Here is a 15,417-nt window from a genome sequence, read left to right as displayed (position 1 = left end):
GATGGTGGTTGGTCTATTTTGTTATCTTCTAATGGTTGTTGAACTTTCTCTTGTTTTTGCTGAAACTCTTTAGGCTTGTTTGGATGTTGTCGGATTCACCTCAATCCACATGTGTTGGAGTGGATTGTGGTGGATTTTAGTTCAATTTTCCACTCCAACCTACCCCAGCACATGTGGATTCCGACTACATCCAAACAAAGTCTTACTGATATGTGCGAGGTCGGGTGGATTAGGTTTTGGCGCCCAATGACACGTGGAAGGACGGGAGTTCGCGGACCCAGAGCAGCGGCAGCTCCGGGAGCGTCACGCGCGCTGGGTCCGCGCCGCCAGCGTGGCGGCGGCCACGATCTAGGTGCTCGTGGCCGTAGAAGTAGGCGGCGAGCGTGGCCGCCGACTGGTTCCAGAAGACAGCGAGCGGGATCCCATGCTCCACGGCCACGTCCGCGGCTGGCAGCAGGAGCGCGGACACGACGCAGGTGACGGGGCGCCCGGTAACTATAGTACATTCAAGTCTACAACGCTGCTTAGAGAAACAGAAAGCTTCGACCAATTTCAGCCACGTTGTTTCTTTGCGGACTAGGTAAATCTAAATCATCATCATAATGACAGCCATTCATCTGGCCCATCTTCCTCACCACCCTACGAGCCAGGATCTTGTTCATCTTTTGCAGGCCATTGGTGAGCTTCTGCCGTCCTGCATCTTCAACCCAAACTGAAAGGCGGTCAGTGTGGCTTCAGCATATTGTCTTGTTTATGAGATGGTCTCTGCCTAGCTATTAGGAAGCCAAGAACACAGTAATACATTCAATTAAGGAAACATATCTTCTCCATACAAATATACAATTGACTCGACCAGAGTTTCGTGCAAAACATAGAACTAAATTACCTGATGAGAAGCCTAAGCAAGATATAGAGTTTGCCTATTTTTCTATGCTAAGATGAAACAGAGCAACACTACTGTAGCTTTTCTTCATGTACAGATGTATGTTGCAAATGTCAACCAAGAAACAGGAACAATCTTAGGACAGAAAAGCACTCTGAGCAGATAATCAGCCTTCTGCATATATTGTTCCACCTGATGTGACCTGGAAAACGTGCTATTGCCTATTGGGAAGGGAAACAACTCCTACTATACGCATCAGATTACTAATGTATATCATCTAAAGCTTTCAGACACGGTAGTTATCACTTACCAGGTAAGGTTCAATATCACATGAGTTTGCTATTGCCAATCTAAGCAAGGTACTTCAGATAGATTTTAGCAAGTTGCAGAATTAAGGCACTCGCTACTCCAAGCAAAGCAATTAACATGGATCATCAGAGCAAAAGGATATAACTTCTCCCTCATTAAGGCTAGGGGTGTCAAAGATCTAGCAGACTTGCTGTTCTCCCTTGCCTTTCTTCAGCATGAGGTGGCAGCATGCGCCAATACGCAGGCACACGGCCGCCAGCTGGTTTCTTCGGATCAGCTATTGCCTATGAACATACGACCACCCAGATCAGTGAAACTCATTAATCAATAATCAATCTTGGATCAGCATTCAGCAACATTGAACTCTTCAGCAATCTTGGTAATGCGGAACAGTATATGTGCCCGCTTTTGCTGCAATTTCATAGCACATTCCCATAAGCAAGTATATATATGTGTATCAATGGTACCCTCAAGTGTTTTCGAGTTGCTAACTGTCAATGAAACTAACTGATGAGAATACCTGGCACTTTGCAAGTTCGCCCCTGCCACTGAAATAAAACAGGCAACATAGTGCGAGCAAAGGGTCGACGATCTGTTTTGAGGACAAGAAATACCACATGAGCACTTAACAGTTCCATTCCTGACAGAAGCCAGAAAGGTTCTTCGGACATCTTGGCATCAAGGCCCAGGAACAAATTGTACTAGTGCTCATCATTCTGTCCTTCCAAATCTATGGACCAGCAGTTAACTCCTAATATCATCACAAACAAAAGTAAACCTCAAATGAGTTTCTGTGAGCAGAATGGGTTAGCTAATAACCTTAATTTTTCCAATAAATATGCAGGAATGGAATCAAACAGGAATTCTGATGGTCTGTCAGACAAAAGAATAAAATTATAATTTGTTTACCACACCCAAATTCATTGGGAATATCAGATCCTCATAGTGAAGGAAACTGAACCTACAGAAACAGGACAGCTTATATGTCAAAGAAGTACTGATATGGTTAAGGTGTGTTTAAGACCATCGAGATTGGGAATCTAAGTAAGACTAGTACTGTTTCAATCAGCAACAATTGCAATCCGGTGATTCACTAGCATAAAACAGCTCCATCTATTACAATATACAATTGCAAAAGCAGCTGGTTTAGTTAATACTCCCTCCAGTCAGGTCAGCCAAAGCTGAAATTTCAGACAGCTATTGTAAGCTAGAAGCAAGTCACTATTATTGTCTGAAACCGTGAATCTTAAATTCTTAATTGACCGGAGGTAGTACGAGAATCACCAGAAGTCCAGAAGCAACGTGTGATGATATTTGGAAGGACGATAAATAAGATATATTGGAATCAACAGTAGTAGCAAAGTTACGAGATGATAACACCAAAATGATGGTTACATCACGGTAATGACTGATGAGCAAACACTTAGGGAAGTTGGATCGCACACGGACACGATACGCACACATACAAGCTACTTGTAGATTATTACTTCTTGTTGATGACTGTGACAGTGCCGTCTTTGTTGGCGACGATGACGGTAGTGGCCAAGCCAAGAAACATGCCGTGCTCGACGACACCGGTGATCCGGAGCAGGCGGTCGCTGATGTCCCTCAGGTCGCCGCGGATACCGTCCTCGAAGAACATCTCCACGATGTAGTTGCCGTTGTCGGTTCGGAACGGCGCGTCCGAGCCGTCACCGTCCCCCTTGGCGGCGGCGGGGACGGTCCTGAGCCTGGCGTGGAAGCCGGGCACTCCGTCGAACACCTTGCGGATGAGTCCCAGCGTGTGGGACGCGCCGAAGGGGATGACCTCGACGGGGACGGCGCCCGTGCACCCGAGCCTAGGCACGAGCTTGGACTCGTCGACGATGACGACGAACCGGTCCCCGGCGCCCTCGACCATCTTCTCCCGGAGCAGCGACCCGCCGCGGCCCTTGACGAGGTTGAGGTCCGGGTCGACCTCGTCGGCGCCGTCGATGGAGAGGCGGATGCCGGCGCCCGCGAGCGGGAGCAGCGGGATCCCGACGCGGGCGGCGTGGGCCTCCGTCTTGAGGGAGGTGGGCACGCCGGCGACCCCCGGAAGCGCGCCCGCGCGGAGGAGGTCCCCCAGGCGGTCCAGCGCGTGCGCCGCCGTGGACCCCGTGCCCAGGCCCAGCGTCATGCCGGGCTCCACGAACTCCACCGCGCGGTGCGCCGCCACGCGCTTCAGCTCGTCCTGCGTCAGATTCCCCGACGGCGGTGGCGGCGAGGCGTCGGCGGCAGCGCTGCCCATGGTGTGGCGAGGGAGGGGCGGTGGCGGGAGCAGAGCAAAGGGAGGCTTTGGAGTGGCGGCGCGCGTATCCACAGCCGCAGTGTGGGCAGGGCAGAACGCTTGGATGGGTGGGACTGGGGAGAAGTGCGAGCGCCGAGCGGGCCGGGCCGGCATGTTTCTGGCCGTCCATCCGGGAATGAAGGGCCATGTTTTGCCCTAGCAAAGCTAGCTAAAATTGGCAATTTTGGAGCAGATTGGTATTTCTTTTACCAGAACATAAAGCTCTTGCTCTATTTTGGTTGTTAGGCCAGTCTAAATGCATAGTTTTATGATAGAGTTACTAAAACTATAAACTATAAACTAGGTAACCGAGCCACATGAGTTTTATAGGAATGAAACTTCTCTCTCGTCTGATAAAACTCTTTCATTTAATGACCCTGTCAAGTCAGCAATTTTGCTTATGTGACACCCTATTTAATATACATGACACTTTTATAAAACATGCATTGAGACTAGCCTTACTACGATCAAGTGCTAGGAGGCAGTTGTCTGTCTATTCACTTCATCATTCAGTGTATATTGATTAGTTGATGGTAGGATTCTTGTAATCTTCTATGCAGTGTCTTGGGAATACCAGTGTACTGACATTTCTTCTAGGAAAGGGGTAATAATAAATTGTAAATTGACATATTGAGCCTTCTGTACATATGATGATGCCTTTTGGATATAGCTTATAAATTTCACTTTTGCTTGAGACAAGATGCTTCTTTGGATTTTCTACTGAAAAACAAATGAAGAAGATCACGTCATTCAACTGTAAAACTATGTGAAAACGTATTGAAATTATTAACAAACCAGTATTTTAAAATATAAATATAGATAGGGTTGATTGGCTGAATAGTTTTGGTTTTTGACAGGACATTTGCCGGCCTGGACGGCATGACTTCCGAGCCTCTACTTGGACTCAAAGCGTTCAAGCCCATGCGTTACTAGTTGCTACTTGCTAGCATACTAGGGATGTCAACGGGGAATTTCCATCGGGGAGTGCTTCTCCATCCCCGTTCCCGTTTAGAAGAAACTTTCCTTATCCTCAACCCCACTAAATATCACAAGAGAGATTTTTTCCCCATCCTCGTCCCCGTGCGGGGAATAATCTCCGTGGGGTTCCCTGTATACGCGTAAGTTTCTATTAGTTTATGTGATGTCAACTGTTTACATATTCACGAATTCATATTAATGGTATACAAACAAATATCTTCTACAAAGATTCACATTGAGTCTGAGAAAGTGAAGAATTAGAGTTTTAACTTAGCTTATATATCACAGTTATTGGACCTTGCAAGTATATGAGCCTTCAGAGAGTTGGGTCCCCACGGGGAGCAGGGACAGGGGCATGCATACCATCCCCGACCCCGGCCCTGTGACCCTAACGGAGACAACTTTAGCCCCGTTTAATTTTCCATGAGGACAAAAACTATACCATCCCCGTTTCCTAATGAGTGAATTCCCCGCGGAGAATCGGGGAACAGACCCCGTTGACATCTCTACGGATTAGGAATTAGGAATGAGATTACCGCTGCCTTGTGTTTTGAAACTTTTAACAAACCAGTATTTAAATTGAAGTTGCTAACAAACCAGTATTTTAAAATTTTTCATTTTAAAATATAAATGTAAATAGAACTGACTAAAAATCAAAACAAGATATATTTATTATATTTTTTGGAAAATTGAAATCAACAACAACAATAATAATAGTAATAGTTAGTGCGGAGACAGACATGAATGCAAATCCTGTAAGACTAGATTAGCAAATTACAGTATAGAGAAGAGGTCCATCACGTTTTAGATGTTGCTTTGGAGTTTTACCTTGCTCCTTTGGATCAAAACTTTGTTTTTGAGATTGCGTGAACCTTTGTGTTGCTGCGTGTAATAAGGAACAGCTATATGTATTAATTGATGCAAAATCTAGGATATTAATATATATTCTCTTTTCTAAAAATTCTTTCCATCAGTATCTGCAGACTAGCATTTTAGTATCTTACTAATATATTAACTAATTACCCATGGTTATCTTTGTCTATTTATGAAGAGGGGCAAAATGGTCATTTTAGTGCAAAACAATATTTTTACACTATAGTTATCATCATGTAGAGTGTAAAAAATTTTATAGTATAATTTTCTAGCACTTATATGATTTTATATCTATTTTTGTAATAATATTTGATTAGACGTAGTGTCCGCCAGCAAATTTGACAAGAAACGAAGTATCTTTGAGCAATCTAATTTTTCCTAGTGTCCGCTAGCAAATGGCCACCATTCTGCATGTCCTACAGCCAATTCTCCCTAATAACTAACATAGATATAGGAATCATCGGTTGACACAAAAGGATTGACAACATAATAATGAGCACTTAATAGGATGACGCAGACATGATACTACTCCAACTTAGGTATTTGGATAAACAAACTCAATACTACAACTTAGGGTAGCTAGATCACAGACATAGTACTACTCCAACCTAGCTGGATCTTGGACAACCACAGTCTACTTCTTGTTATCAAACCCCTTTGCCTCCTGCCTTGTTCTCCACCGTCTCCTCCTAGTCACCTATGACCTTTTCCTACCATCCCCTCGTCCTCGTTATCGGTGACCTCAATTTCATCCTCCATGAAGCTCATGACTCTGTACTGCTTGATGAGGGCCTGCTCATAGCTGCGGACCTTCTCATCGAGTAACCTTGTTATGTTATAGGCTTCACGAAATTGCTAGGGTTTGTCAGCAAGGTCTTCGTCGGAGAGCTCCTAGGCAATCTTACATGGCTTTGCTATAATTGAGTCGATGACATCATGCCGCAGATTCTTCTTGACCACCTTCTTCCGCTTCTTACCGACCCCGGCCGGTTGTGCGTTCTTCGTCGTGGGCGTCGTCGGCAGCAAGAGATCGAATGCTGCCATTGCCTCCTTCCTCTTCTTCAGGATCTCACCGCCCAACTTGCTCGCTTCCTTCAGTTTGAGTCCAAGATCACTGCCCTTTGAAAGTGTTCGCCTCCTTCGGCTCGAGACCAAGGTCCTCGCTCTCCTGCGTGCTCACCTCCTTCCTCTTCCCGATCCCGGCTGACTGGGGCTCCTCCACCGTGGGGTTCTTTGGGATATCAACCCCCTCCGACATGCCTAGCTCCTCACTCTTGAGGCCATGGTCCCCTCCGCCATAAATTACGACGTCCGTTCTCCTACTCTAGGAGATGGTAAGCGAGTGCTTCTTCCAAGTGTAATGAAGACCACTAACTTAGGACATGACTTTTTTCATAGACCCTGTCCAGGTAAGTATGTTTTATTGGTACTCCAACCTTATGTTTTGTATGCTCCCTCCATGTGCTCTCCTCTCTCATGGGCAGTACATTATAATACAAACTCTGTGTTTCCAATGATTCATGCATGGGTCACGAATATTGCATTGGGCCTCTTTGTAGGGTGGGCCTCTCTTCAGTCTTCACTACGTAGCAGGCCAACAACCAATAGAGCCATGGCCCATAGCCCGTGGGCTGGTCATTGTGGGTTGGATTACGGATTTATGGCACTTGTTCCGTTCGATTTTAGGACGTAGTTATCAATTAATGTTTCATAACTGAGCTTCCACTGTACAGTAATTTGTTGACATGTACAACTAGTTTATTAGAACTCGTTCTATGTTCCTTGAAAACTTAGTTTATATTCGCGCGCCTGTGTTGTGGCCTTGGGGGACATCGAAAGAACAAATTTCATGTGCAGTTGCACTAAAAATGTTGAAAAAAAACATTTGTGTTTGGACCAACATTGCCGCTTGTATTAATTTGGAAATCAATTTAGAATTCAAGTTTGCATTACTGTACATATCGGATGTACTCCATACATCTCAAATTATAAAACGTTTGACTTTTTTGACACCAAATTTTATTATTCATCTTATTCCAAATTTTGTGCAAAATATTATTTCTTTTGTCATGGCTTGGTTTATTAATAAAAATTCTTCAAAAATGATTTAAATTTGACTATATTTACATAATTTTTTTAAATAAGACAAGTCATTAAATTTAGGATAAAAAACAAATATCTTATAATTTGGGATGAATGGAGTAAAACATTGTGTCACATTGCGCAAGCTTCGAAACTTATTTTTGAAAAGGCGCCAGAGGTCATCTTTACAAATAGAAAATGGCCATGTCTGAAAATCCCTTCTATAATAGTGGTCCTAAATCGGCAGAGTGGACGGGACAACATCTATAACGACGTTCACAATGGTACTAGTTACGTAGTTAGCTGATGTGGAGGTGAGAGACATAAGCAAAGATTATTTTATACGTTCTTGTATTATTTTACCCACATGTTTCTCTCACATGTTGCTACGTAAAATAGATATGTTTGTCGCTAATAACTTCTCTCTGTTCTACTTTTTTCTTACCACAAAATCTAGCTAGCCAAATAGCTAACCATTAGAAACACCCTAAATAAATGATTTAGAAAGGGATTACAACAAAAACAAAAAAGAAATTGTTCTTTTTTCCATCCAGTCCTGGGCCTTGTTTAGTTCCTGAAAAATTTTGCAAAATTTTTCAGATTCCTCGTCACATCGAATCTTTAGACGTATGTATGGAGTATTAAATATAGATAAAAATTAAAACTAATTACACAGTTTGATCGGAATTGACGAGACGAATCTTTTGAGCCTAGTTAGTCTATAATTGAACAATATTTATCAAATCTAAACGAAAGTGCTACTATTCCTATTTTACAAAATTTTTTGGAAGTAAACAAGGCCCCCCATAGCTATAGGCACCGCGTGCGCTTGCTACACGTCTTAACAGACTCGACTTTAAATGATTTTTGTGAAAAAAAAAACAAAAAGACCGAAAAGAATAGCAAAACATTTCTCATCGGAGTTAAGTCGTTCGCAGTCGCTAAACCCTCTTTGCCTCGTGTGTCCCCCTCCTAATACACCACAGTCCATTACTCCATTTGTGACTATTTTTAACTAACTTTTATAAATCATGTAATGGATATTTAGCCCCTTTATGTTTTTAAATACAGAAGGTTTCAACTATAAATTTTAGATCTCATCAAACATTATAACTTTAGTGTATGTCTTCATCCAGATTATTTAAAAATTTTAAATATTTGAATATCAAAATCTAATAATTTAAAATGGATATTTGGGATTAAATAATTTCAAATAAAAAATTTAACTAACAAGTTGTTGAGGTGTTGACAACTACAACTTCCGTGTGGATCATGTTAATATCTGAAGTCATTTGAAAATTCTAAATTTTGAAAATTAAAATTTGGAAACATAAAAATAGTATTAATTAGAGCTCTACAAGTTTTGTGTAGACCATGGCGAAGTCGAAGGTTGCTCGAAGATACTATATTTTGATTCTCAGAATCTGAGAACTTGAAATGAGTGTTTGCAAGTTTAAGTGATTTTAAATAAAAAAAATTATCATCCAGAAAGTTGTATATTTGTTGAGGTTATAATTTTAATGTAAAGCTCATCTTAATTTGACTTCATATGTAAAATTTATGATTTTTTTGGAGAGCATTATTAATATAGGCGAACTTAAATTTATAGAGGTGACACTCTTAAGAGACATGTCTATATGTTATTAATAGCTATAAATTGATTTATAAGGTTTTTTAATCTATCTCCATAAATAAATTGATCAGCCTGATATTCGCATGACATTTTTTTATAGACAAGACACTTTGATGGGAACAAGGTACCTGATCTTCCGCCAAATGTAATTGTCGTTGTTGATGTGCATGTCATAAGTTTGACTTGATTTGTAGAAAATACGTGCAACATCTATATCTTTAAATAAATTTGTTAAAAAGTAGATTCAAAGATCTTTCTAATTATATTAATTATGTATTATAAATATTAATATTTTTTAATATATAATTACCAGCAGTTTTTTTTGGGAAGTGCAAGCGACAATTAAAAGAGACAGAGAGAGTGGTAATTCTGGATTTAGTGGAAACTTGACATACATTTTTTTTCCAATTGCAAAGAGTAGAGTCCTGCAATTGTGCACCATGTCTTCTCTAGTTATCGAATGGGGCACTACTCAATTGACCTTGCCACTAAGTACTATAATGCTTGCACGTGAATAAAAAAACACAAGCAAAAATAAGAAATATCACAGCTGAATTTGTTTAATATTAATTAAGTACTCAAAGTTGAGATCTCATAAATCAATGAACAATGATTATTTAATGACAGATTGATTTAAGCAAAATTCAAACTCTGGCTTGGGCTATAAGGGGGTGTTTGGTTTTCTCCGGTAAACTTTACCGTGCATCACATTGAATGTTTGGACACATACATGGAGTACTAAATGTAGACTATTTATAAAACTAAAAACACATCTAGAGAGTAATTTGCGAGAGGAATCTTTTAAACCTAATTAGTCTATGATTGAACAATAATTTTTAAATAAAACGAAAATGCTACAGTACCTGTTAAACTTTACCAATCCCAACTAAACACCCCCTAAGTACCAAATATACAGTGTTTAGGGGCGTCCAGGAACTCATCCATCCTTAACGTACTCTGACATGGTACAAGGAAAACTCTAGCTTGGGCTACAACTACCAAATCAATGATGCAGGGCACTAATAGAATATGTACGCCACTTGTTTCAACAATTATGTTTTTACAACAATTTCAACATTTTATGTTTTTTTACAACAATTTATGTTGACTCCAATGAAATTTTGACATGGAACTAGTGTTCAGGAAATCTCATTACCTCATTTTCCATACATACATGTACAACATTTTTTTTAAAAAAATACAGAGTACAACGCAAATGCCCACAACATGCACGTACACTCACCCCTATCAACACACGTATGAAAATCCTTCTATAAGCATCTCCGAAGGACTGAGTCGACAGATCTCAAAATTCATAAAGTCACCACTAGCACCTCGTTGTCGATAACGTTACCTAACACTAAAAGCATTGCGTCGTTAAATCCTATAATAAATTCAGAAAAATGCGAGCATTCATGTAAAGTCAAGAACTTGAAGCCGGATGAGCAGGTTTTAAAAAAACTAACCATACATGACTTGGGTAACGGTTTTAGTGTGGCTACTTTTAAAGTGCGAGGTGGACTTGGACTTAAAATTGAGCCTCTAGATTGGTTTTTTTTACAAGAAACATATTTATTACTAGCCGCATCGAGCTGTGATAATCGTTACATCAGGCAAGTCTACTGATTGTAGAGCTTGCATTACAGAGCACTGGGAGTCACAGGTTACATGAGTACAAAGATTGTGGAAATCTAAAATTGTGGAGTTGTAAGCTTGGCGCGCCAGAGTGTGGGCTGTTGTGTTTAGACGTATGTTGATTTTGATAATCCTAGAAGACGTAGTTGCTGAGTTGTTGCAGAAAACCTGAGTAAAAGGCCTGATCGTCCACTCTGGTGTGTTGGCGAGGTCCTGCATGTTGAGGAACTGCACTAGTTGCTGACAATCTGAGAAGTAGCTGCAGTTTGCAATGTTTAATGCCTTGATTATTGAGGACGCAAGGGCAAGGCTAGCCGCCTCAGCCATGATCACTGATGTGCAATTTTGCATTATAGCTTTGATGTAGATCGTCTGGGTAGGGTGTGCCTGAAAATTAGAGACAAAGACACCAAGGCCAGCAATCCTCGGTTCGAACCCTAGATGGTCTGGTGTGATAGAAGCATCAACATAGCAACCCTAGATGGTCTGGTGTGAAAGAAGCATCAACATAGCACTTGTTGCCAGGAAGCAGCACCGGAGCTGAAGTCAATTGCCTGATTATCATTTGCTCCTGTACAGGTGAAAATGGTATACCTGGAGAGGTAGATGCCGCTTGGCTTGCCTCTTGCAACGTGATGGTGCAGTTGTTGGTCATGGGAGAGAATGTTAGCAGGGCCTAGGAGTGAGTATCGATGTGTGCTGCAGTTGCATTGTGTACCTGCAGTGGAGTCCAATATTTTTTATTGAAATGATGATCATTTTTTGCCTTCCAAATATACCATAAAGTGAAAATTATTTTGATGAAGAGACTGTCAGAGGTGGCATCAGTTATAAGGTTCTGGAAAATCAAATGTATACCATCCTGTTCATCAGGGAGGTTGTTAGTAGTAATAGTTGGGGTAAAGGACCACCATACCGCCCGTGGAAGATTGCATTTGAAGAAGAGGTGTGCGTCATTCTCCACTGCTCCACAAGCGGAGCAGAGGTTGTCGCTATGAGTGGAGTACCTGGCAGCTCTGTCAGCAGTGGCGAGTGCACGACGAATCAACCTCCAAGTGAAAGCTTTGATTAAAGGTGGTAGGGTTTTAGCTTTCCAAACACGCTTGAGAATCTGGTTGGCCTGAGGTGTTATGCTTCTTGATCCATGTTGTGGCAGTTGGATAGTGTTGAGTTGGGAGAGGTGCTTGTAAATTTGTTTGGTTATGCAAACACCAGACGGGTTCCACCTAAGCATATCTCTATGTGGGCTAGGAACAGAGCGTATGGAGGTGATATGTTGGACTGCCTGATCATCACAAATGTTAGTCAAGAGCTGGAGATTCCAGCTTTGTGTGTTAGGGAGCCAAAGGTCGGAGACAATTGATGGTAGAGGCTGCGTGGTGACCGGCAAAAGTAAATGGTCATGAATTGAATCCCAGACGGGGCACCAGGGAGCTGACCATATGGAGGTGTTGCCAGTCCACGTTGGTCTTCACCGCCAAGTGCTTGCTTGTTCCTAAGGATAGTAATATTATTTGGTCGCAATCTCACTACATGAAATAAGGCTATACATGACGGTTTACTGGTGACGTTCTAAGAAAATATCACAAAATTATATTATCGGTGACGGTTCATTTTTTAGGTGATACATCTATGACGACTGGTTAAGTTATCGTCATGGTTGGACGTCATAGATCATTTTGGCATTTTTATGGTAGATCTTAACCGTAAAGTTACATCTAATATTTAAAGTCAACTGAATTATAACACCCTAGGTGTTAGGTAGTCATTAACACAAATTATAGATGCATCAAAAAAAATAAGAATTGTTAAAAAAAAGATCCTCACGTCCGACTCTAGAAAAGCCAAGTAATTAAAAAATCATAAATAGAAACAATAAATATAATTGCGTAGAAAGAGAAATAATAACAAAAAAGAAGAAGAAAAGAACACACCTAAAATAGAAAAAATGTTAAAAACTAAGAGAAAGAGAAGGACTACTCGTCAGCAGGTCCTTCCCCATCCCCATCGTTTTCACGCCTGAGGCCCGACTCCCTTGAGTCCCTTCGTAGTCTCCCTCTCTCCCTCTCGATCTCCTTCACAGCGTCGCTCTTCCTACTCCTCTCCCCAACACGCATCCACATCTGGCCGCTGCCCCCTCCCTGCTCTTCCCCCCATAGGTGGCGCCTTCGCATCCAGGACCCTCCTCGCCGGTCGCTACCCCTTGGCGCTCCTTCCCTTCTCTCCGGCGGCCCCCCTTCTCAACTCAGTGTCCAGATTTGTTGGTCCGAGCACAACCGCCGCCCGTCCAGGTGCAACCCCAAGACGTGCCACCATCCGTCCAAGCATGGCCCCAAGTCCGCCGTCGACGGAGGTGCCCTGTCACCGTCCCTGCTCTGCCTCGACGCATGGGCGTCTAGATCTACAGCAACGAGCACTCACAAGAATAGGTATATGCCTGTCCTTTCTCTTTCCTTTTGGGCAAAACTAAGCAATGGTACCCTAATTTAATCTATTGGGCTAATAGATTTGAATTGATCTAAACCCCGGTGTATGGACCTTGAAGCAAATACAGAAATATATGCCAAAATCCAGAATTATAGCTATTCTTCACCTTGCTAAGTCAGGTACTTTGCAAAACTATTGCTGAAATGAGTTTTCACCCCAAGATGTCAAAGGACACCTCTCAAGAGAATTAGGAATTTATTTTAAAAATGTATTTCAGTGTTCGATTGGATAAATGTTGACAGCTATTGAGTCCTTGTATGTGACCAGAGGTACTATAAGTGCCATTCATTTATAAAGACAGATAGTGAAATGCAGTTTCATTTGGGATGCTTCTATATTAATATTACTTTACATGAGCGACATTGAACCATTATATCCACTATTTAAATATGAAAATTATTTGCAAAGTACTAGTTATGCAAAGCCCACTTTGGCATGGAGGAGAAAATGTTTCTAGATGTTTTAGGCAATTTAATTTCCCTACTACAGAGTGCTAGAGCACTGAACAATAGGTACTGAGTATTAATTATTATTCAAAATAAATATATGGATGCAATGTGCTGAAATAGATGTCTGCACTAATATAGATTTAGTGGTGATTCACTGAATGCTGTTATAGAAATATTAAATATAAATGACTTGTTGTGCAGTGTGCATTTGTACATATGTTTGGAAATAGATTGCAAGATTGACGTTGTGCTTCATGATTTCTATTTCTTGCTATTGATTTTGGTTTTCTTAAACCTTAATCATTCAGATATGCAAGCAAGTGGCAGCACTGTTCTCAAACTTTAAGGTATGAACAAATTCGAGTGGACTATGTGGCAGCATTGCTCTTAGGCTCTAAAGGCATGCACTGCTCAGTTTTGGGTGAGTATTGTATTAGTCATGCACTTCTTTGGCACATTGTCTCTATGTAGTTGAAGGCTTACAATTTTGTTGGCTCGTAGTTGCACGGTCTAGGATCCAATGCTCATGTTTCTCCACACATATGAGTCTTAATTGGCCAAAAGATTTACATTTTTGTTCAAATATAGTACCTTTGCACATGTGAGTTTTATTAGTGATCAAGTATTCTCTGCAGATGTTTTATGAGGCTATCTATGGATTGCGGCAAAAGAACCAAGGCGGTCATGGTGGCTATTTTCATTAGTCATGAAAGATTTTGTTGTGCGAGCAAATCATCTGAGTTGTTGCTGTACAAGCCAACGTCTTAGTTTTGTAGGTACTTGAGTGTAGCTTGGTTATTGCCTTAGTATTTCGTGTGAAATATTGTACAAGTACAAATGTTGATTGTTTTAATGAAAATGATGAGCAATATTTGTCAATTGTGAGCTTTGTTCCAGTTTATGTGTTTTTCATGAGTGTTCCAGCAAAACCATGACAGTTCAGTTCATCACCATAGTCTCTTCCTATTATTGCCCTCTGGTTCGTTCATGACGATAAAAAAACCAACCGGTGACGTTCTATTTTGGTCAAAAAATGTATGACGAGGAATAGATGACGTTTCTATGGACCGTCATAGATAGTTAACCGTGACAGATTTTTGCTTGTCCATGACAAAATCAAACCGTCATGTATAAATTAATTTCTTGTAGTGTCTGTTGTCGTAATCACAAAAATAAAGCACATAGGAATGAGCTCACACCAAGATTAAATCGTCATGCTCACATACTCTAGTAACTAGACTTTACATTGTACTCTAGTAACTATGAGGAGTATAGTGTGTATTCAAAATGGCACTTTTTGACCATCTCTACGGCCTGTTTACTTCACGCTCTAAAAAGTGTTTGGTACTATAACATATGCGTAACTATAACAATTATTATCTAATTATAAACTAATTAGGTTTAAAAAATTCGTCTGTGTAAATATTTTTTATCTATATTTAATAATATACGCATATGTTTAAATGTCCGGTGGAATAGGATGAAAAAAAAATTCGATAAAAAGTAAAAAACTAAACAAGACCTGAATAGAAGGGAATGGTCTTCTAAAATCGATTTACAGCGGTGGATGTCGTGTAGCTAAGGGTTTTTTTTTTATGATTTTTACATTGTTGATTGTTCTAGTACTTGTTCATATTAGTTATCTTATACACACGTGTCTTTCAATCGGCCTCCCACCAGTCCTAATAACTCACTCCATCACTCACTTGTTTGCCTCCAAACTTGAACTTGTAGCTCTGATATAAAGTGCAAAGCCATTACAACAGTAAACAGTACTTTC

General features: G+C 40.9%; 2 protein-coding genes across 2 annotated transcripts; one reads left to right on the top strand and one right to left on the bottom strand.

Annotated features, from left to right (window-relative positions):
- On the bottom strand, positions 2,501–3,631 carry LOC8074233 (probable ribose-5-phosphate isomerase 2). Its single transcript, XM_002442306.2, has one exon. It carries the CDS (start codon positions 3,612–3,614, stop codon positions 2,676–2,678), a length of 939 nt encoding a protein of 312 aa, XP_002442351.2. The 5' UTR covers positions 3,615–3,631; the 3' UTR covers positions 2,501–2,675.
- Positions 6,634–14,516, top strand: LOC110437619. Its single transcript, XM_021466107.1, has 4 exons — positions 6,634–6,685; positions 12,665–13,130; positions 13,946–14,058; positions 14,273–14,516. Exons 1-4 carry the CDS (start codon positions 6,634–6,636, stop codon positions 14,281–14,283), a joined length of 642 nt encoding a protein of 213 aa, XP_021321782.1. The 3' UTR covers positions 14,284–14,516.

Source organism: Sorghum bicolor, chromosome 8 (genome assembly GCF_000003195.3).
Source record: "Sorghum bicolor cultivar BTx623 chromosome 8, Sorghum_bicolor_NCBIv3, whole genome shotgun sequence".
In the NCBI taxonomy this organism is placed as follows: domain Eukaryota; kingdom Viridiplantae; phylum Streptophyta; class Magnoliopsida; order Poales; family Poaceae; genus Sorghum; species Sorghum bicolor.
Note: the sequence above shows the minus strand (reverse complement) of the source record. Positions and strands in the feature narration are given on the sequence as shown.

What these genes read in the sequence shown, in the direction of transcription:
- LOC8074233 (XM_002442306.2), bottom strand. Translation starts at nt 3,614, where the DNA reads ATGCCGGCCCGGCCCGCTCGGCGCTCGCACTTCTCCCCAGTCCCACCC.
- LOC110437619 (XM_021466107.1), top strand. Translation starts at nt 6,634, where the DNA reads ATGGTCCCCTCCGCCATAAATTACGACGTCCGTTCTCCTACTCTAGGA. An exon ending in TTCTCCTACTCTAGGAGATG is followed by an intron (nt 6,686 to 12,664) that starts GTAAGCGAGTGC and finishes TTAAAAACTAAG; the next exon opens with AGAAAGAGAAGGACTACTCG. An exon ending in ACGAGCACTCACAAGAATAG is followed by an intron (nt 13,131 to 13,945) that starts GTATATGCCTGT and finishes TTAATCATTCAG; the next exon opens with ATATGCAAGCAAGTGGCAGC.